General features: G+C 43.5%; 1 protein-coding gene across 3 annotated transcripts in view; it reads right to left on the bottom strand.

Annotated features, from left to right (window-relative positions):
- The window catches only part of LOC144689556 (plasminogen-like), a 183648-nt gene that overhangs the window by 106780 nt on the left and 52727 nt on the right, over positions 1 to 24141 (bottom strand). For all 3 annotated transcript variants that reach the window (XM_078556731.1, XM_078556733.1, XM_078556732.1), the window contains exon 7: positions 18224 to 18342. In XM_078556731.1, coding sequence (XP_078412857.1) covers positions 18224 to 18342 — 119 coding nt within the window. The remainder of the gene's footprint in view (positions 1 to 18223; positions 18343 to 24141) is intronic.

The raw sequence follows: 24141 nt of genomic DNA, 5'->3' as shown, positions 1-24141 counted from the left end.
GACAACTGCACACATTGTACAATCTCCTCGCTAAAGCTGGCCATGGAACAGTCACTGCTGGAGGTGCTCACAGACCCTTGCAATGTTAGCATCCGGTTTGGACCAGTCTCACCGATAGTTCAAGTTAACAGTGCAGCCTTGCAGTGCGAGTTAGAAGAATGCCTGCACCTCAGCTGAGAGCACAGCATGCAGTGCAAAGGGCAAAGCTGCTGCCAATCGGTCAGGTGGAGTGGGGCGGAGGTGGGTGGGTTTTCAGGCAACCATGCAGCACACTAATCTCTGGCCATCCAAGTGGTGGCCAGCACTCTCCGGGAAGCATTAAGGGGCCTTCACACTTAGCCAGGATATGTTCTTAGTACACCCATGCTAACCCATGTGTCCCTTTCTTTCATCCTGTAGGAGTATAACATCAGGATCATGGAGCCTGGTGAACTAACTGTATGCCTGATGGCCTACAGAGAACGAAGACAATGGAGGAGAGAGCGACTGAGGCACCTGGCTGCTCAGAGGGAAGAGCAGCAGCCTCAGGAAGAAGAGGCGACTGGGGCTCCCGTTCATGCTGCTGAAGAGCCACAACGATCCAACACTGGTCGGCACCTAGTGACACCCAGGGTTTATAGACATTTCCTTTCATTCCTGCAGATGACTGAGAACCAGTGCCACCGAAGACTGCGCATGTCTAGGGACTGATTGGTCATATGTACCAGTTGCTGCAGGATTTAGCGGCATGGGGACATGGAGGGCATCCACCGCCTGCGGCTGTGAAAGTGACCGCGACACTCAATTTCTATGCCAGTTGCTCCTTTCAGGGCTCCACAGGTGACATCTATTCAGCATCTGTGACCAGTAGCGCTGTGCTCCATGAGGTTACGGATGCCATCTTTGCAAGGGCACACAACTTCGGGCATTTCGCCTGGGACCAGGACAACCAGGATGTAAGAGCAATTGAATTCGCCCAGATCTTGGGTTTCTCATAGATGCAGGGTGCACTCACGTGGTGCTCAGATCTCCTCCGTAACACACAATGAACTACGTCAACCGAAAGGGGTTCCACTCGCTGAATGTTCCAAGGACTGTGCACGGCTCCTATATCCTCAGTCGGTCATAGAGCCCTGAAGTCTTCCAGGGCTACCCGCAGAGGCCGTGACTGATGACACCCGTGTAGCAGCCTCAGACTGCAGCAAAGCGATGGTATAATGAGGCTCATGCTGCAACTCGCAATTTGGTGGAGCAGACCATTGGGATGCTGAAGATGAGGTTCTGGTGCCTGGGCCAGTCTGGTGGAGCCCTGTGGTACCGTCCGCAGAGAATGTCACGCACTGTCGTCGACTGATGCACCCTTTACAACCTGTCGCTGCAATGGGGAGACGAGCTGGCTGAGGAGGAGACGGAGAAGCTGGAGGTCTCCTCCAATGAGGAGGACATCGACAGGGATGAGGGTGAGGGGGTCCTCGAAGGTGGCGATGCCAGGGATGAGGCCCTCGCACTGGCTAGACAAGGCAGGATCGCTTGGGAGGCCTCATAGCTGCTCGAATTATGGAGGATGATGACAACATGCAGTGAGGTGACCCCATAGATCCTCACATTGCATCTGTGAATGTTTGACTCCAGTCTGGCTTATGGTAGTGCGAATACGCTCTGTGAAAATGCTCCTATCATGGAGACGCAATGGAGGTCCTAATACTCGCTCGATTGGAGAAGGATGACGACAACATGCAGTGAGGACATTCCATAGATCTTCACACAGCCTCTTAGAATGTCCGACTGCTGTCTGGCCGAGGGCAGCTCACTTGCGCTCTGTGATCAGAGTCACATCATAAAGATGTGAAACTTTAGAGGCATCTGGTCCTTTGTCTGCCTTCAGTGCCTGAGCCCTTCAAGAGCACAGCGTCACTGGTCACAGATGCTGAAGAGATGGGAGCCAGCCCCGCCTTATAGGTGCTGAAAGCACACAGAGAGAATGACGGAACTCTGTGGCGCCTGCCCACTTCATTCTGGCAGCAATGACAAGCACCGTCAAGGTGCAGGCATCAGTAATGTGTACAGGGAGTGTGAGGCCGCACAGAGCACAGGGAAGAGGCCCTGGACTGAGACACCTGCCTTTATCTTGTGCAGAAAGGTTTCACATCTCAATGACAAAAATAACTGCTCATCAGAACAAGGAGCCATAGGCAGGGAGACATTCTTGGGACTTTAATGACAACAGTGAACAGCATGTACAAGTGATTAACACCCATTCCCAAGCTGTGCAACTAATTTTTCTTAACTTTCCTAACCCTGCCGTTACGTCTTGGTGTTCCCCGGACATCCACAGGCAGCCTGTTGACTGCAATGTGCAGTCTGTGATGACCTAGGCGGGCATACTCTGGAAGGCCGAGACCTGGTGGGCCCTGGCCTGCTTCCAGGATCCTGTTGTGTGGTAGTGGCACCCTCCTCGGCCTGTAGAGCTGGAGCTGCTGAGGTCACAGGAAGAGGGGAGTCGGATGGGCTGCGCACTCACGGAGTCACCTGAGTGGATGGCCTCGGTGTGTGCATTTGCTGATTCTCCTCCCTATGAGTGCCCGAGGGCCCCTGGCTGACTCACTGAGGAGAAGGGGAAGCTGAAATGAGATTGAGCTGCCCAGCATCCCTCTCGTGTACACACTGTTGGAGGCCAACTATGGCATCAGCAATGGACTTCAGCCCACACAGCAGTGCAGGAGTGATGACCTGGACCAAGGTCTCCATGAGAGCCACATCCTACTAGTGTTGACCTCAGTGCGTTGGCATTCCGGCACTATCACCTTAGCCTGAAGGTGGACGGACTCCACCATTGTGCCTTGCAATCTGAGAAATGCAGTGGACATCCCTTCCTGATGTTCCCGAGCTTGCCTTTGCAGCTCCAGCAACTGTGACATGACCGAGTCCAGAGGCTCGTCATCTGACTCAGACTCAGCAAATTTCTGGCATCCAGCAATCTTCCAAGTGTTGGACACCAGGGAAGTCCCTGCACCGCCTGCTGTGGATCAGACAGCATGATGTGCTCACCAGGTTGTGGTCCGGAGGCTATTCTAGGTCCCACTGAGGTGTGTGTCTTTTTTTTTGTTATTCATTCACGTGATGTGGGCATTGCTGGCTACGCTAGCATTTATTGCCCATCCCGAGTTGCCATTGAGAGGGAGGTGATGAGCTGCCTTCTTGATCTGCTGCAGTCCATGTGGCGTAGGTACACCTACAGTGCTGTTAGGAAGGTAGTTCCAGAATTTTGACCCAGCGACAGTGAAGGAACGGCGATATATTTCCAAGTTAGGATGGTGAGTGACTTAGTGGGGAACTTCCAGATGGTGGTGTTCCCATGTGTCTGCTGCCCTCGTCCTTCTAGATGGTAGTGGTCGTGGATTTGGAAAGCGCTGTTAAAGGAGTCTTGGTGAATTCCTGCAGTGCATCTTGTAGATGATACACACTACTGCTACTGTGCATCAGTGGTGGAGGGAGTGAATGTTTGTGGATGTGGTGCCAATCAAGCGGGCTGAATGGTGTCAAGCTTCTTGAGTGTTGTGGGAGTACTCCATCATACTCCTGACTTGTACCTTGTGGATGGTGGACAGGCTTTGGGGAATCAGAAGGTGAGTTACTCATTGCAGGATTCCTAGTCTCTGACTTGCTGTTGTGGCCACAGTATTTATATGGCTAGTCCAGTTCAGTTGCTGGTCAATGGTAATCCCCAGGATGTTGATAGCGGGTGATTCAGTGATGGTAATATTACCGAACGTCAAGGGGCGATGGTTTGATTCTCTCTTGCTGGAGATGGTCATTGCCTAGCACTTGTGTGGCATGAATGTTACTTGCCACTTGTCAGCCCAAGTCTGGATATTGTCCAGGTCTTGCTGCTTTTGGACATGGACTGCTTCAGTACCTGAGGAGTCGCGAATATGCCGATCATTGTGCAATTATCAGGGAACATCCCCACTTCTGACCTTATGATGGAAGGAAGGTCATTGATGAAGCAGCTGAAGATGGTCGGGCCTAGGACACTACCCTGAGGAACTCCTGCAGTGATGTCCTGGAGCTAAGATGACTGACCTCCAATAACCACAACCACCTTCCTTTGTGCTAGTGGAGGTTGTGGGTCAGCGCTGTGATGGTGGGTCTTCAAGGAGGGTGCCTCCACATTCCTCTTCAGAGTTTTCTTTGGGGTTTATTAGAGGCCCTGGGTCATGGACTCCATTGGCTGTTTCCCAGATGTGCCTGCGGAAGCAAGGATAATAAATGCATGGCAGTGGCCTGTGAAACAGGACACATCACTCACAGCATGGTTGTCTGATGGATGTTGCATTGCTGGACCCTCACATGGTAGAGCACTGCTGACCTCACCATCAGCTCAGGACCAGTTCAGATCGTAGCCAGCCAGCTGGATGGCTCTGTTTTCAAAGTCTGTGAGGACCTTTATTTCAAGGTTTCTCTGCAGGTCAACGACCTTTCCTTCTTATAAAAGCAAAATACTACAGATGATGGAAATCTGAAATAAAAACACAAAATGCTGGAAAAACTCAGCAGGCCTGGCAGCATCTGTGGAGAAAGAAACAGAGTCAACTTTTCAAGTCGTATGACCATTCTTCAGAGCTGACCCTTCTTCAGACCTCTCCCTCTTGTTTTGTGCCAGTTTGTCCTGCATGAATAGAGATGGAGATAGTGTAAGCGGGATGCCTGCCAGACCAGATGATAAGTATGCCTGGCATGTGTGGGTGGTGAATGATCCCATGGACGGGATGAGGACAATGACGGTGAGTGTGAGTGAGTGTGATGTCCCTTGAACCGGCAGTGAGGACCCTGTGGATGTATGATGGGTTTGTGAGTGTGTGAGTTGAGAGTGATGAGAAGAGTGACTTACCCTGGTGGAACGGAGGAGATCATTCATCCCCTTGCGGCACTGGGTGGCTGACCACTGTTGCCACCGCCTCTGAAGCCTGGTTAGTGACGCCGCTGCCCATCCTTCAGCCAGAGCGGGGATAGAGGACATCACGGCGGGCCTCCAAAGCATCCAAAAGGCATTCCAGTGATGCATCACTAAATCTGGGGGCTGCAGTCTTCTTGCCTTTCGTGGACATCTTCCCTGCAGCAGTTGTGGGCTGGAAGCACTGAGTTGTGGTGTGCGAGGCTGGACTTTAAATATGGTGCCCGGCGTGATGAAGCGGCGAGGTGATGGTGGGTGGATGAATGAGAGCGCACCTGCCATGGAAACGGAAATAATGTGGCAGGTTTGGGACGATATGGCGTGAAAACGCGCTATTGCGACCCATGGGTAAAACGTTGTTTTACCCACCTGCTACTGCACTTAGTGCAAATCTGGTGTGATTCCGCCCAGCCACTCCGTCCCTCTTAACTCTACTGAATTGCAAGTGTGTGTGTTAATGAACTAGGTCTCATAATCCCCTCTGACTGCCCCATTGACGTGATGATTTAGCGGAATACCTGGAAACAGTGCCGTGCAGAATTAGAGGATGCAGATTTAAAGTGTGTCCTCTTGGTAGCCACCAACCTGATTGCTGTAATGGATTCAAAATGCCTGAAGTCTGTGTCATATTATTATTTCCGAGCCCAAAGAACACGAGGTTTCAACCAATTCACTTGACACAGGTTCCTCACAAGAATGTACACATGTATAAATAAAACAAGTAATAGGCTCAAGCTTTCAACATTCACAGAATTTTAACGGCACATCAACCCATCATGTCTGCACTGGCTCTCCAAATGATCATTATGACCTAATGCCATTGCCCTGCCTTTTCCCCGTACCCTTGCACATTGTTCCAATAATCATCTAATGCCCTCTTGAATGCCTCGATTGAACCTGCCTCCACCACACTTCCAGGTAGTGCATTCCAGACCTGAATCACTCGTTGTGTGAAAAAAGAAAAACAATAAAGCAATAAAGGGTTAGAACATGAAATCCTCTCCCACAGCAGGTCGCTGTGGACTTATAACTTATTTCCTTTCCTGACGTTTTCCAATCATCACAATCTAAAAAGGATTTTCTCAGAAGAGAGGCTGACAGCATTTGCTATCAGCCTAAGTGAAGGTTTCCACTCGAGTTTTTTTTGCTTTTTGAACTGTAAAATAAAACGCAGTCGCCATTCTCATAAAAACGCACAATGACACATTTCTTTTTTCTCGCAGAAATTCTTGACATTGTAGACGATTCAAGAGCTGCTTTTTAATGGCTTGTGGTCTTTCCCTGCCTTTTCACCCTCAAGCTGGACTCCTTGACAGTGTACAGCCTCTCACTATGTACAGTAGATCATCGACAGAGCCTTGGACATTTTGATAGGACATTTTAACCATGTCCATGTTATTACTACCTAACTGATCCTGGGTACTTTCCATTAACTGAATTGGAGTAGTGCCTGGTCAAAAGCAATGATGGAAAGAATTTGCCCAAAAGAATTTGCTCATAATTTACGGGCAAGTTGTTTGGAATTAAGGAAGTATGAATGTGACTGTTAAGTCTGTTCATTTCACTTTAAGATCATGCATCCACAATCAGGAAAATATAAAAGTCAATTATATTTTAGATTAAGGTTACTTGGTGTGTGTTGATTTTCTAATTTATACATGAAGTTTTGTAAAAGCACCGAGCAGAAATAAGCTTCAGTCTCACAGTCAGTTTGAACCATTAAGGGACTGCGGGGTTGTGGTGTTCGCTCTTTAAGAAGCTGGTGTTAAGCGTTTTGCTGTAAGAATGTTGAAGATTTTATTTAACTGTGAATGCTAACATTTTCTTTCGTTTTATTAGTCATTTGGAAAGGCAGCTGAGGAAAGAACAACACAAGTGACATAATTTAGCTTTTTTAAAAAAAATAAGCATATGCTATTTTGTTGTGTGTGTGGCTAATAAGTATTAGTCTGAATTAAGTTCAAGCTATTAAGGTTAACAAGCCTGTTAAGTTGGGGAAACTGGAATTTAATTTGTGGCCACAATGAACTTTCAAGTTATCATGTCAAGGTATGAGAGTGTCTTTAATTCTGGATATGAGGCCTGCTCATATAACATTGACAGTTTTGAATGTTAAATATTTATTGGTACGAACTGGAATTTGAAATCATTCTGGTTGTACAATAAAAAAAGTAATAGTCTTGGGCTAGAAACCTTTTTTTTAAACAAAGCTAAATTTAAAACGAAAAAGGTATAGGAAACAATTGGAGTTTAGTCTAAAATGCTGGCTTTTCTGTTGAGAATATTCGTCCTTTGAAATTTGGCCATAGTCAAAGAAAACCATAGAGCCATAGAAAAGTTATGGCACAGAAAGAGGACATCCAGCCCATCATGTCTGAGCCAGCCAGGAAAAGATGAAAAAGAAGCTAGCCGCTCATCTTAATCCCACTTTCCAGCACCTGGAAGCTACAGCGTTTCAGATGCAGATCCAAGTACCTTTCAAATGAGTTGACCGTTTTAGCCTCAACCACTGATTTAGGCAGTGAATTCCAAATGCCTACCACCCTCTAAGTGAAAAAGTTTTTCCTCATATCCCCTCTAATCCTTCTACCAATCACCTTAAATCTATGTCCCCTGGTAATCAGCTTGGGGAAACAAGTATTTCCTGTCTGCCGTATCTAGGCCCCTCATAATTTTGTATACCTCAATTAGGTCACCCCTCAGCCTCCTCTGTTCTAAGGGAAACAGCCCTTATATCCAATCTCTCCTCACAGCTGCAATTTTCAAGCCCTGGCAGCATTCTTGTAAATCTTCTCTGTAGTCTCTGCAGAGCAATTATGTCCTTCCTGTAATGTGGTGACCAGAACTGTACACGAAATTCCAGCTGTGGCCTAACCAGTGTTTTATACAGTGCCATCATTACATCCCTGCTTTTATATTCAATGCCTCATCCAATAAAGGAAAGCATTCCATATGCTTTCTTGACCAACTTGTCTACCTGTCCTGTCACCTTCAGGAGCCTGTGGACATGCACTCCAAGGTCCCTCACTTCCCCAACCTCTCTCAATATCTTCCCATTTATTGAGTATTCCCTTGCTTTGTTTGCCCTCCCCAAATGCATTACCTCACACTTTACCAGATTGAATTCCATTTGCCACTTTTCCACCCACTCAGCCAAACCATCGATATAGTTCTGGAGACAACAGCTATCCTCTTCACTATCAACTACATGGCCAATTTTTGTGTCACCTGCGAATTTCCCAATCATATTTCCCACATTTATGTCCAAGTCATCTTCCTGTGTATCCCATGGAATCTCATTTTTCTGACCAGTCTGCCATGTGGGGCCTTGTCAAATGCCTTACTAAAATCCATATAGACAACAACTACTGCACTACCCTCATCAATCCTCCTTGTTACTTCCTCAAAATTCTATTAAGTTAGTAAGACACGATCTTCCCCAAACAAAACCATGCTGACTATCCCTGATCAACCCGTGCCAATTTAAATGACAGTTCATCCTGTCTCTCAAAATGATTCCAATAATTTGCCCACCACTGAAGTCAGACTGAGCAGTCTATAATTTTCTGGCCTATCCCTTGAACGCTTTTTAAATAATGGTACAACATTTGCAGACCTCTAATCTTCTGGTACCTCACCTGTATTTAGTGAGGAATGGAAAATGATCCTCAGAGCATCTGCTATTTCCTCCCTGGCTTCCTATAACAGCCTGGGATACAATCCATCTGGCCCTGCTGACTTATCCTCCTTCAAGGATGTCAGTCGCTCCAGTACTTCCTCTCTCAAAATGCTTATTGTATCTAATGTTTCACACTCTTTCTCATCAACTAGAATGTCTGCATCATCCCTCTTCTTAGTGAAGACAGAGACAAAGTACTCATTGAGAATCCTGCCCACATCTTCAGCATGAACATACAAGTTACCATGTACAACTCTGATAGGCCCTAACCTTTCTTTCGTTATTCTCTTGCTCTTAATGTACTTGTAAAACAGCTCTAGGTTTTCTTTGACTTCACCTGCTAATACAGCTTTTATTGTTAGTTCAGTACTACTTTTAGATGCTTGAACAAAAATATTGAGCATTATGAAATGTTATGTTTCTAAAATGGCAGAAATGTTTAGACAAATTAACCCATTGGGCCCTTGGGCAGGGTTTGGCTGGGTTTTCATGCTGGAGGTGAGTAGGGGGAGTCAGGAAAAATTCCCGGCTTAGCCCACCCGCCTTGGGAGAAAGTGCCCACAAAGGTGGGATCTTCACTGCTGGGGCTTGGTGTGAAGTGGAGTCAAGCTAGTTGACCCGGGAAGAAGTGCGGAGGCAGTGACAGGGACTGCTGAGTGCAGAGGCGAGCTGTTTAAAAGGCTCACCTTGGTGCTGTGGGACTTAGCCCCAGTGAGAAAAAAAACAAAGGTCCTCCAGCCCTCACCCTTCACACCCCATTCAACCTTGAAATTCTCCATGCCCTATCCTTGCCACATTATGACCCCCACACAACTCCTATGTCCTCTAATGCCCCCTATGCCAAGCTTTGCCCTTCCACCCACCCCCGTGCCCCTCATTCCCTATGCTAAGTTCTGCCCTTCCGCCAATTCCCTATGTCCCTTTATGCATTATATGCTAAGCTCTGGCACTTCCATACTCATTGATCCACTGTACACTTTCTGGAACCGATGAACACCATAGTGTATAGTGGTATGTTTAAAAAAGCTTTGAAAAAATGTAATCCATTGGTAACTTGAGAAAAAAGGTCGGGAGCAAGCTAATAAGAGTGTCAATCATCCAGGCCCTTTGAAGTTTCAAGAACACAAACCACAAACCCTTGAAAACACTTAACTTGTGTCAACAAACATTGTGAAATTGACAGCAGAGATCAGAGAGCCTGAGTTGTCAATCAAACAATGTTTCCTCTGGCGAGCAGCTATTCTAGTACTTTAATAGCTGTCTGGGGTCTCAGCATACATAATTGAGACTTGACTGAGAAATCAGAGTATTACATTGCAAGAACACTAATGCCCCAGTGGAAACATTGTTTGATTAACAGCTCAGGATCTCTGATGTGAACAGTCAATTTCACAATTCCTGTTGACACAAAAATAGGTGAGAAGGCAAGTGGTGAGGATGACACAAAGAGTCTACAGAGGGGTATGGACAGGTTAAGTGAGTGGTCAAAAACCTGGCAGATGGAATATAATGTGGGAAGATGTTAGGTTATGCCTTTTGGCAGGAAGAATAGAAGTGCTGAATATTATTTAAATGGAGGAAGACTGCAGAAAGCTGCATCACAGAGGGATTTGGGAATCCTTGTGCATGAATCCAAAAAGCTAACACATAAATTCAGCAGGCAATAGGGAAGGCAAATGGAATTGGCCTTTATTTCAAAGGGAATGGAGTATAAACATAGGGAAGTCTTGCTAAAACTGTAGAAGGCACTAGTTAGACCACACCTAGAATATTGTGAACAGTTTTGGTCCCCTTATCTAAGGAAAGGTACACTGGCATTGGAGGCAGTCCAGAGAAGGTTCACTAGGTTGATCCCGGGTTTGGAGGGATTTTCTTATGAGGAGAAGTTGAGTAGGCTGGGCCTGTACTCATTGGAGTTTAGAAGAACAAGAGACGACCTTATTGAAACATATAAGATTCTTATGGGGCTTGACAGCATAGATGCTGAGAGGTTGTTTCCCTTTGTGGGAGAGTCTAGGATCAGAGGGCATAATCTTAGAGTAAGGGGTCGCCCATTCAAGACAGAGATGAGGGGGAATTTCTTCTCTCAAAGGGTAGTAAATTTGTGGAATTCTTTACCACAGAGCACTGTAGAGGCTAGGCCGTTAAGTAGATTGAAGGCTGAGATAGAGAGATCTTTAATCAGTAAGTGAATCAAGGGTTATGGGGAAAAGGCAGGAAAGTGGAGTTGAGGATTATCAGATCAGCCATGATCTCATTGAACGGCGGAGCAGACTAAGTGGGCCGAATGGCCTACTTCTGCTCCTACGTCTTATGTTGTTATGGAGGTGGGCTCCTCCATCGTTGAGGGTGGGGATATTTGTGGAGCCTCCTCCTCCATTGAGTTGTTTAATTGTCCACCACCGTTCACGACTGGATGTGGCAGGACTGCAGAACTTAGATCTGATCCATTGGTTGTGGGATCGCTTAGCTCTGTCTATCATTTACTGCTTATGCTGTTTGGCATGCAAGTAGTTCTATGTTATAGCTTCACCTCATTTTTAGGTATGCCTGGTGCTGCTCCTGCCATGCCCTCCTGTACTCTTCATTGAACCATGGTTGATCCCCTAGATTGATGGAAATGGTAGAAAGGGGGATATGTCGGGCCATGAGGTTACAGACTGTGTTCGAGTACAATTCTGCTGCTGCTGATAGCCCACAGCACCTCATAGATGCCCAGTCTTGAGTTGCTAGATCTGTTCGAAATCTATCCCATTTAGCACGGTGGTAGTGTCACACAACACGATGGAGGGAATCCTCAATGTGAAGACAGGACTTCGTTTCCACAACAACTGTGCAGTGGTCACTCTTACCAATACTGTCATGGACAGATGCAGCTGCGGCAGGCAGGTAGGTGAGGATGAGGTCGAGTATGATTGTCCCTCTTGTTGGTTCCCTCACACCTGCCGCAGGTCCAGTCTAGCAGCTATGTCATTTAGGACTCGGCCAGCTCAGTCAGTAGTGGTGCTACCAAGCCACTCTTGGTAGCACCACTACTTGGTGATGGACATTAAAGTCTGCCACCCAGAGTACATTCTGCACCCTTCTCACCCTCATCAACTGAGGGAGGGCGGTACATGGTAATCAGCAGGAGATTTCCTTGCCCATGTTTTATCTGGTGCCATGAGACTTCATGGGGACCAGAGCCGATGTTGAGGACTCCCAGGGCAACTCCCTCCTGACTGTATACCACTTTGTGCCACTTCTGCTGGGTCTGTCCTGCCGGTGGGACAGGATATACCCAGAGATGGTGATGGTGGTATCTGGTACATTATCTGTAAGATATGATTTCATGAGGACTATGTCATGCTGTTGTTTGACTAGTCTATGAGACAGCTCTCCCAATTTTGGCACCAGCCCCAGGTGTTAGTAAGGAGGACTTTGCAGGGTTGTTGTCATTTCCAGTGCCAAGGTTGATGCCGGGTGTTTTCCTGTTTTGTGACTTTGTGGCGGTTTGATACAACTGAGTGGCTTGCTAGGCCATTTCAGAGGGCATTTAAGAGTCAACCACATTGGTGTGGATCTGGAGTAGGCCAGACATTACAAGGAAGACAGATTTCCTTCCCTAAAGGACATTAGCAAACCAGATGGGTTTTTACAGCAATCAGCAATGGTTTCATGGTCATCATTAGACTTTTAATTCCTGATTTTTTTTTAATTCAAATTCCATCATCTGCCAATGCAGGATTCAAACCCGGATCCCCAGAGAATTACCCTGGGTTTCTGAATTACTAGTCCAGCGACAATACCACTATGCCACAACCCGAAGCATCAGGGCCACAGCAGGCCCACAGAGATCTCCAGACACCTTGATCTTGTGATAAGATCACCTCAAAGTCCAGAAATGGCTTATATCAGATGGCATGTGTGGCATGAGCCTAGGACATAGGTGTAAGTGTGCAAATGTGATGTGTTACATGTGAAGTAACTAACATGCAAAATGCATATGAAATACACCTGAAGAATGAGTCTCAGACATGCTCAGCTACTTGACAACAGCACAACAGGAAATGGTTAATATTGCCAGTAGTGTGAGACAAGAGACAACATATTCCATAAGAAAACTGACTTTACAATATTTAGGATAAATTAAATACGCTGTTAAAAATAAATCTCAAAGGGACAGTTGAGGGACTAGGCAAATAATGATACTTAGCAAGAATTACCCATAAGATGGATACAGGTAAAGAGAGAGCTGAAGAATCTTTTAAGTCCATCCATGATCAGTTGTTTGAATGTTATTGAGCAAAATGATAAGGGTTACAACATTATGGGATTAAGGGCAGAACTCTCTGTAGAATGAAGCCCTTAAAGCTCTTACACAATTCAGGCACCCTACACCACCTTTGTGCCTGAGCCTTAATTCAATGATAGAAAGAACATCCACCTCGTAGATAAATTTGACAGAGATGAAGCAGGATAATTCTAGGATAAGAGAGGAAATACAACATTTAGGAGAGGCTCCTAATTGGTGAGAAGCAACGTAAAGAGCGGAATTTTATGTCCTGCGGGCAAGCACACATCCAACCTGATCGGGTGTAAAATCGCATGAGAAGACGTCGAATAAATGTCCCAACGTCATCGCGCACTCGCGCAATATTTCACTTGGCGGGCTTCGCGCAAAAGTCAGAAGCAATTAAGAGGGCAATTAAGCCCATTAACGGCGCAATTGTCTCTGATTTTTCGTGGCCCGTCCAACTTTATGGTTGGCGGAAAGGCGGCCTTTGCATTTTTCGTCAAACCTCATCCAAGGGCGGGATGAAATTTCCGTTATGAAATAAAATAAAAATAAATACCTGTGGACAGCACTTTTATCAGCTATATTTTCAGGTGATTGATTGTGATGCAGGAACATTTTTATGCAGCTTTTTTAACCTTTATTTGATCATTTTCAGGTCTGCAGCTCCCTGAGGCAGCTGTACATTTCATCTGGCCCTGGTGATTTATCCACCTTCAAGAATACTAATCCCTTGAATACTTCCTCTCTCCCGATGTTCATCATATCCAATACTTCATACTCCTCCTCCTTAACTACAATGTCTACATTGTCCCTCTCTTTGTGAAGACAGATGCAAAGTAAGAAGCATACCCACATCCTCTGCTTCTATACATCGCTTACCTTTCTGGTCTTTTATAGGCCCTACTCTTTCCTTAGTTATCCTCTTACTCTTAGTGTATTGATTAAACATCTTTGGGTTCTCCTTGATTATGCTTGCCAATATTCTTTCAAGTCCTCTCTTTGCTTTCTTAATTTCCTTTTTGATCTCACCCCTCCACTTTCTATACTTCTCTCAGCTTTCTGTAGTATTGAGTTTTTGGTGTCTGGCATCAGCTTTCCTTTTCTGCCTTATCTTACCCTATAATCTCCTTGACATCTTGGAGGCTCCAGGTTTGGCCATCTTACCCTTTTCCTTTTTGGGAACATGTTTACTCTGAACCCCTTGAATGCCTCCCACTACCCTGACACCTTCAAGTAGCTGTTTCCAGGCAACTTTCGCTAAATCATTCCTCAGTTTAGCAAAATTAGCTTTGCCCCAATTTAGAACTTTAACTCCCATTTTATCTTTGTCCTTCTCCATAATTATGTTAAAACTAACTGAATTATCATCACCACCACCAAAATGCTCTCCCACTGTCACTCCTCCTACCTGCTCAGCTTCATTTTCTAAAACTATGTCCAGAAGCGTATCCTCTTTTGATGGACTTACTACATACTTGCCAAAAAAGTTCTCCAGAATGCACCTTAAGAATTCTGTTCGCTCCATTCCTTTTACACTGAAACTATCCCAGTTAACATTGAGGTAGTTAAAATCCCCTACTATTGCCCTACTGTTTTGCACTTCTCAGAGATTTGCCTACCTATTTGCTCTTTTATTTCTCTCTGACTGTTTGGGGGGGGTCTTTGTACACTCCCAGTAGCGTGACTGCCTCATTTTTGTTCATGAACTCAATCCATATGGCCTCAATTGATGATTCTTCTAACATATCATCCCTCCTCACAGCTGTAATTGCTTTTCTAACCAAAATTGCCAACACGCCCTCCCTTTTTATCCTCCGTCTATCTCATCTGAAAACCTTGTAATCAGGAATATTGAGCTGCCATTCATGTCCTGTTTTAAGTCATGTTTTTGTATTAGCTATGATATCATGCTGGCATGTTTTTATCTGTGCCCTCAGCTCATCTGCTTCATTTGCTATACTTCTTGCATTGAAGTATTGTCATGAAGCTATTAATATGTATATTATTATTGGAAAATATATATTTTTTAAATAGAGGTTTAGTCTGTGGGTGTGTCTTAAATTGGATTAAAACCAGCTAGTCTGGGTGCTTTGACGTGTACTAGTTTTGATATGTAAGAGATAGCGTGTATTTGCATTTTTTTGAAAAGAGCATTCAAGAAGTGGGGTGAAAACTACTGCCTAGCTAGCAGATACCAAGCAATATGTTTATATTACTAATAAAATTGGTACTATGAAAGGAGTTTTATTGTTAAAAGGTGGAATTCAAAGAGGCTGGTGATACAATGCGAATTTACATTCAAAAAGCAGTGATAGGTATAACTCCAACAGTTTTGTGTGTGCAGAGCAGAGGCAATGTGAGATCAAAAGCAGCTGTAAGCCTCCATCTGTCTCCACAGGAACCAAAGTGAAACGGACCTCATTTTGAATTCATACGGTGAAAATGCTTTGCCTGGTGTCTGGTTAAGTCTATGGGTTGCTGTTGCCTTAATGGAGATTAGTTTGAGAATTTGTTAAAAGTTATGATAGTAGTAATTTGTAGCCATGTGTATATATATTTAACTTGTGTAAATTAATAAAATGTTTCATTTAGCTTAATATAAAACCTCTCAAGAACTGGTGGTATGATTCCTGAATTTAGAGTTGCATCGCAAATATAACACTTAAAATTATAGGTTACAGTTGTTTAAAGTTTCCCCGTGGGGTTTTTTTTAAATGACTCAGCTTTACCAATTGCTTAGTCATAACAAGTATATACTCCAAACTCTCTCTTTTATTTTCTATCTTTTGGTTCCTATCTTCCAGACTCACTCACTGATTTTCTGCTTTCCATTACCATTTCTGATTTTGCCCCATCTGAGTCTACCCTCAGGTTCCCACCCTCCAGCCAAACTAGTTTAAACCTACCCCAACAGTACTAGCAAACCTCCCAGCAAGGATATTGGTCCGAGCCCCATTGAGGTTTGTGGGGAGACTGCTAGATGCTTCATGGCGGCCTAGCGGCAGCTTCGCAACAGGAAGCCTTCCTTTCTGGCTGCTCCATGGCCCATGGAGGACCCGCCCGGCAGCAATGGCCAGCCCTGTGGCTCCAACAACGCCACTGGAAAGTTCACCCCTCTGATCATCAGGACGTGCCTGCCTGCCTAGCCTCAGTACACTGAAACATCTCTTACCCACCCTTTGAGGGTGCCTCAACATCGACTCTCTCAGTTGTCCTCTGACTGGGCCGCAGCTCTGAGAGGTAGATTCCTGTCTTTAATTGGGCAGTGGCCCAGATGGTGGATTCTTAATCAGCCACTGCCAGTAAAATTGGCCCTGCCATCTCGACATCCATCCGGACAGACACGCCATCTGTTTTCGGTTCCAGCTGTGGAATTTGCTTCCTTTGGGTAAAATTCCAGCCTATGATTCTATATGCTTTTGCAAAAGCCATCTGAACTTGTCCTACCACTTTCAAAGACTTTTGTATGTACATCCACATTACAATTGTGCCGTTCCGTTTATATTCTTCCTATGAATATGTCACACTTCATACTTCTCTGCATTAAATTTAAACCTGTCATATGTTTGCTCATTTCACCAATCTGTTTATGTCCTCTTGAAGTCTGTTACTATCCTCCTCAATGTTTTAGAGTTTTGTGTCATCTTAAAATTTTCAAATAATGTCCTGTATAGCCAAATTGAGGTCAAAAGAGCAGGGTCCTAACACTGATCTCTGGGAAACATCACTGTATACTTCCCTCTAGTCTGAAAGACAATTTCATATCCACTCTGCCACGCTTTCTTTAACCTCACAGGCTTCAATTTTACTAACAAGTCTATTATGTGATACTTTATCAGATGCCATTTGGAAACAACATCAACCCTGTCTGGTACTTCATCAAAAAACTCAGTCAAGTTAGTCAAACATGATTTGTCTTTAGCCAAATGCATGCTGACTTGCATCTGTAAACCCAGATTTTTCCAAATGACAATTAATTTTATTTCAGACCATTGCTTCTAAAAGTTTCCCCACCATTGTCATTAGACTGACTGGGTTGTATTTGTGTGGTTGGCTCAGTGGTAGCCTTCCCACCTCTGAGTTAGAAGGTTGAATGAAGACCCAATCTAGAGACTTGAACTTCTATTCCAGGCTGAACAAAGTGCAGTACTGAAGGAGTGTTGCATTGTCCCACATGCCCTTTTTTCCAGTTCTGTTCTGGTGAACATTCATCCTTCAATTGACACTACTGAAACATATTAACTTATTATTTGTGGTTTATGTGGACTTTCTGTTTGCAAATTACCTGCTGTATTTGTCTATATAATAAGTATTTAAACTACAAAAGTAGTTCATTACCTGTACAGTGCTTTGGGACAATTGTAGGACAAGGCATGGAGCCATACAAAAGCTCTATCTTTCATTTTCTATCCTTATTTCTATCTTTCTCATATCTGATTTTTCCTAACTGTGTAATGAAGGATAAAGTATAGAGCAATAATGGTAACTAACACAGCTTGGAAAAGCAAAATGTGGAAAATCTACAAAAAATTCCTTTAAATAATAATTGCCTAGATTTTGTGCTCAGCAGCAAAACAACAGTACTCGCCATTGACTTAGATCTGGCTTTTCCCAATATTTATTTGAACCTGGCACAAGTCAAGGAAACCTCCAAGCACCCAGCAACAGTGATGACATCAAACAGGATACAACTTCATTGAGGAATTCACATTGATAGAATTCAGAAATCTTCAACATTTTGCTGACTTGGTTTCTAGTGCAACACACTGCGAAGAAAATGTCTCTTACAAAGGTATTAGCCACTTCATTATCATTTCTTTTAGAGTATCATATTAGTAGTAACAAAAAGCAACAAAAAATTGCAGATGCTGGAAATCTCAGACAAAAACAGATTTGCCGGAAACAGTTAATAAATCAGGTAGTGTCTGAGGATGGACAGAGGAGTCAATAGCTCTGATATTTACTGGAGTGAGTCTGGGAGCAGAGGAGAGGAAATATATCGAGAAAACTCGAGTTTTTAACTATGTGCTGGGCATGGTCTTTTTTGGTACAGATTGCCTGCCTGGAACTGTACTGCATTTTTCAAAATACTGCCATAGAATCCTTTATGTTCACTGAGAGGGCCAGGTTTTAACATCTCATCTAACAAACTGCACCTCCTACAGTGCAGCACTTCCTTTAGTATTGCAGTGAATGTAAAACACTTGAAGCCAATAGAAGAAGACTTTCACTCATTAGACTGGCTCGGATCAAATAACCAAGTCCTAAAAGTGAAATGGAAGTGTGCCAACCCAAACCCTAAAGGACACATGTGGAGAAACTGAAAACTTACGACAACGTGGAACATTGCAGAATGCCCATCGATTTTTGGAGTCAGTTGTGAAACACCATGGCCTGGGTTCTCCATCTGGATTCCGACAGTAGTTCTCCTCGAGATATTTATCTGGAAAACTGAAGGTCATTAGTTTTACTTCTGGCCAAAAAATTTTGCTATTGAGTATTGATGTGTCCGTGAGGCTTGCAGAGTGTGATTGGGAAAATGCTGTTTACAGAAACATGTCCATTTTTAAGTATAGCTCTGGGACAACAACCACAATTTGTATTTATACAGGGCCCTTAACATAGTAAAATGTCCTACTTCTGCTTCACAGAAGTGTTTTCAGATAAGAATTGACACTGAGCCACAAAAAGATACACTATCAGGGCATGTGACCAAAAGCTTGGTCTAAATGGTAGGATTAATGGGGTATCATAAAGGAAGACAGAGAGGTAAAGAGGCGAAGAAATTTAGGGTGGGAATTCCAGAGATTAAAGCCCAAAGGCATGGCTGCCAATGAAAGATGGAGTCAGGATTATGCAAGAGGCCAGAATTGGATGAGCACACAGATCTTGAAGAGTTGTAAGGCTGGATGATGCAACAGGGAAAGGGGGAGGTTAGAACATGGAAGGATTTGAATGCAAGGATGAGGATTTTAAAACGTTACCAGGTAATGAAACAGTATTGACACAAGTAGTGTAAGGCAATGCCCAGCATCTGCATTTATAGACAGGATGGACTAATTTGCAATTGTAGCCATGCTTTCGAGTAAAGACCTCACACAATAGTATTTCTGACCATTAAAAACTAATTGAATAAGCATTCCTTTTTTCCAAGAGTGGATATTGCAAAGAACCTTGACCCAGAAACAGGGCGGTAAGGAAAATTTGTAATTTCTTTAAAATATCTGTGGATTCTGCAATTGCTTTAAGAGTGTTTGAAAAGGACTTTTAAGAGTTTGCATCAATTGTAAAGGGATCAATTGTAATTTTCTTGTACAATAGGGAATATGGTCCATGTGACATGGTGGCCCTTGACCTGGAAGTATTACCAACAGGGAGGATGTTAAGACCTGAAGCTGTGTGGCTGGAAAACACAGAGGAAAGCTGGAGGTAGAAGGTGATCAGCACACAGATGCAGACACAAAGAATAGCTGCAGCAGGAGACAGTTACCAAACTCCTGGTGGATTTAGGAGCAAGCCAAGATCTATACAAAAGGGTCAGTTTTCTGTTTGGCAGTAAGAATAAAAATAGAATTCAAAAAGCTATTAAGGAAGTGATGTATGACCGAGCTTAAAAGGACTGATTTATAAAAGTGGTGTGAATTGCTCAGACATGCAAAAGAACTGAGAGTTTGTATCAGAGAACCAGATCGTGAACCGGGTATTGTTAGTTGGTTGATTGAAAAGGAACTCTGTAAAGCCTCGTCATCAGATTTATGTGATCCAAGTGAGAGAGGGTTCATAGATGTGTTCCTTGTTGTTGTTCATTGCATCCGGGGATGGAATACAGTTGTCAGTGAACACAGCTCGAGGGCTGAATCAATGAGTTGGGAAGACTGTGAGATCACACATGGTGCAACATTTGTGTGGGGAGTGATGTGGGTGCTTCTAGTTACATAAAACATATCTGCTGTATTGGCTTTTTGAAGTGAAATTCACCTTTCTATTTGAAGTATTATTTGTCTGTTAATTCATGTGTAACTGGCATTGGTTTTAATCTGTGTTAAAGTAAAAGCTACAAAAAGTGGAATCTTGTTGGTGATTTCTTCATTTGATGGTCAAATAAGTAATGTAGTTATTTTGGTTTACAGTTCCCCCACAGGGATCATAACAAAATTGGGGGATTGAGTCCAGGATCTGACCCAGAGACTGTAACAAAGGTTTACTGGAACTTTCTAGCTTTTAATTCAATAAGATTTCATGTTCTCTTTTGCTATATCAGAATGGTATCTTTGAGGCTCAAGCCTTTGTTGAGAGAGATGATCTGACTCTCAGAGACTTGAAACAGTTGTGAAAAGATGTTTTATAGGCTGTAGCAGAGCACGTGGGGATTAGTGTAAGATCAGGAGCTAAGATAGATGGAAACCTTAAAGAATCTGCTAGCCACCTGGGGCTCGGGGAAGAGAGGATCAGTTCCGTTAGCGGTTGCGACAACTTGCCAGAATTGAAAAAGGAACAAAACTAAGAAAGATTGACTTAAAAAGAGAGAAATTAGCAATAGAGGAAAGAGATAGGGAAAGAGAGAGGGAGATGAAAAAACCCGAAATGGAGCTTGAGTTCTCATTGTGTGAACTTGAGTTGACGAGGAAAAGTGAGGCTGACTAAGAGAGAGAGCTCCTCTTAATTTTGACTTGGCAAAGAATTTTAGTTTAGCACCTAAAGTTAGTGAAGGAGTAGAGATGCACTTTGTGTTGAACAGTGGGCTATGCTCCTACAAAGTATTTTGGTAGAGAAAGCTTTGGAGGTGTACTTATCTCTTTCAGCAGAAGACTCGTGTGGTTATGAGGAAGTAAAGACTGCTGTAGTCAACACTTACGGGTTGGTACCAGAGACCTACAGGTAGAGATTTAGAAATTTGAGAAAGAAAATGGTCAGACCTTTGTAGAATTTGCCAGGGAAAAGGAAGTAGCATTTGATAGGCGGTGTAGGTCAATGAAGGCAGAACAGAAATTCAAAAACCTAAGGGAGGTAATGTTGCTGGAGGAAATCTAAAATGGTGCCCCTTTGGGGTTAAGGTCTCACCTGGAACACCACAAATTTTGCAAAATAAGGGAAGCCTCAATAATGGCAGATGATTATAAGTTTAGCTCATAAGATGATTAGTAACTTTGAGAACCTCACCCCATTTTGGAACCTTCCAGAGACAGTGAAATATGAGGAAGGTTGATGATGAGAAGAAGTCAGATCCTGCTGAGAAAGGGGGAGAATGTAAAGATGCAGGCCCTTTTAGTGTTCATAGGAGTGAAAGTTCGGAGAACAGGTTTAGTTCAAAGGGACCGACATGCTACTTTTGTTAAAAGAAAGGTCACATGAAGGCTGAATGTTACAAGTTAAAAACCAAGCTTGTCACGTTTGTCCAGTTAAGGGGTGTTCCCGCAAGTGATAATGGGCAGAACTATTTCCTTGTCGGGCGGGCTTGGCGGGGGCGGGCCAGGATGGTCGGGAAGCCAGCCGCTACCCGCATTCGGGGCCGGACCACGATTTCACACGGGCAGGCAAATTAAGGCCTGCCCAGCGTGAAACGTGTACTGCAGCGCTTAGCGCTGCCTGTGCTGGGGGGGAGAGGAGGGCAAGCAGGGAACTTCGCGCATGCGCATGGGTGTGTGCTGGAAAAGCTCTCTGAGGTTCAGAGCTGCCTCAGGGAGATAAAGAGTTCTAAAAAACAAAAATAAAGAATTTTTAAATGTTAAAAATCATGTCCCCTCATGTGACTCTGTCACATGAACAGGGACATGTTATGAACGAGATGCAAAATTTTTTTTTTTATTTGTTGTTGGAAACCTCATCCTGCCCATGGATGAAGTTTCCTAGAAGGTGCAAAGGCAGCTTGGCCTTTTCACCTGTCCGCCAACTGTAAGGTTGGATGGACAGCGAAAAATTTAAGTTAATTAATACTTTAGTGGCCTTAATAGGCCTTCTAATTGTCGGCGGGCACGCTGCCGATTCCCATGCGTGCCCGCCAACTGAACTATTGCACGACTGCGCGTTGATGTCGGGACGCTCGCCTGATATCATCGTGCTTCATTTCATGCTCGAGCAGGTCAGGCATGCGCCTGCCCACCAGGGTGAAAATTCTGCCCAATGTCTTGACCGGTAAAATTCACAAAAAGCAGGCAGTCTCTCCTCTCCTTCACATTCACTGAGAGAATGCATCAGGTGATAGAAAGTTGGAGATTCTTTTCTTGAGGGTAAAGTGTCTCCTTGTTCATCTGGTCAGGCAAGCAAATCCTTAGAGATACAGGGTCAGCACAGTCACTGATGTTGGCAGGTTTTATGAAGCTCTGTCCAAAATGTTCACTGAATAAAAAGGTATTGATTCAGGCTATTGATGGAAATTGTTTACCCATTCTTTTGTATAAGGTTAATTTGAAATGTTGCTTAGTTGTTAGTTCTGTTGCTGTGGTGTCAGTCCTGTTTGATCCAATGAAGATCGATTTCTTGTTAGGAAATGACTTGGCTGAGGATAAGGTATCTAATGGTTTTGGGAAAGCCCATTGAGGCTGTTGAAACTGAAATTCCACAGTAAAAGCTGGGGTGACATAAAAGACCCAACAATTTTTTATAAGTCTGATTATAAAATTAATGTTTCAAATGAAGTGCATCCACGGAGTGAGGAACTCAGCCTGCTAATTTAATAAATGACACCGGGGCATCAGGCTGAAAAGGAAAGGTTTATGGCAATGGAGACAATGTAAAGCCATCTGAATTAAAAATGTAGAAAAAGTATGAACAAGATGAGGCAAAGCAGCTATAGCAAAAGTGCTCAAAGCTAATAATGAAAAAGGAAAACATGCTTTGAAATAAAATGGAAAAGCTGAGTCCAATGTTGAAACTGTAGAGCTGCGAAGAAGGTTCCGTGTTCTTGAATAAAAGTTCAAACTTCAAAACAGAGACAATCGCTCTTGGCAGAAAGAAATTAGTTCGAACACAATGGAAGGGTGAAAAGCAAAATGAAATTAAGATTATTTGTAAACTAAATAAAAAGGAGTATCAAACTTTCTTGGCTGAACATCGACATAACTTGAACAACGTTCTTAAAGCAGCTAAAGGGGGTTTTACTTGACAGAAGAATGAACCGTTTGAACAAATGGAGGGAGTGTTAAACTTGCCATCTGCTGGAAAAGAAAACTAAAGGATTAAATCATGGTAAAGAACTTAAAAGTTAAAAATAATCCTGAATTTAAAGCTGATGAGTTTAATTCAATTGTTATGAAGGATGATTCAGGTGTTTCGCTGGTTAAAATGTTTTTCAAACACTTGGACATTAAAAAACACACAGACACAGAAGAAAATGGAGATCAGGAGTTCAAATCTGAAGAGAGTAGTTCAGAGTCAGTTTTAAAAAGAACCCTGATGACAAGTTAGTTTCTGGTTTTAAGGGAGATCAAAGGAAATTGCTGTATCTAAAGGGTAAGAAGTGATATGAAAGGTGATTTTTTCCTTGGATTCCAATACCCAACTGCCCATAACCAGAAGCCAGACGGTTTGCCAGCAATCAGCAATGTTGTTCTTGACATCTGTACCTTCATAAAATTCTAATCCAGGGTCCTGACTGTATAAAGTCCAATACAGATGGTTTTTAAAAAATAGCAACATGAACAGTGCAAAACAAAGGTACTAGTCTATTCAAATCACAACCCTGGTGTTTCTAGAAAAGTTTTAAATCAAGAGCCAAGTACTGCTTCAGTGGTGTTTGATGCTCCAGCTATTTACATTAAAAATGTTGCAAGCTGCAGGCGGAAACATGGTGATTGCAAGGGCCCTGTCGAGTGTTTAAAGAACAAGGAACAGTGACAATATCTTAAAGCCAGGTAAACATATTAGGTTTTATAAGATTATAAAATAGCACTGTATGTTTGTAATTAACTTTGCTTTGTAAAATATGATGTATCATTGTTGCTATCTGCATAACGTGTAATGCACTAGTTGTTAAAGTGCATATGATTTTATGAACTTGCTGTATTTCGAACATAGTTGTAAAGAAAACTTTTCTATGGTAAAGCCTTCTTTTTTCCCAAGGGGGACGTGTGACCTGGAAGAAGTATAGTAAGAAGTATTTGTAATTGCTTTAAAATATCTGTGTAATCAGCGATTGTTTTTAAGAATGTTTATGAAGGATTTTTAGGAGTTTCCATCAATTATAATGGGATCAATGTAATTTTCTTGGATAAGAAGAAATATCAGCCATGTGATCTTGCAGCCCTTGACCTA

This window comes from Cetorhinus maximus, chromosome 14 (genome assembly GCF_964194155.1).
Source record: "Cetorhinus maximus chromosome 14, sCetMax3.hap1.1, whole genome shotgun sequence".
Lineage (NCBI taxonomy): Eukaryota > Metazoa > Chordata > Chondrichthyes > Lamniformes > Cetorhinidae > Cetorhinus > Cetorhinus maximus.
This window is presented reverse-complemented; position numbering and strand designations above follow the sequence as displayed.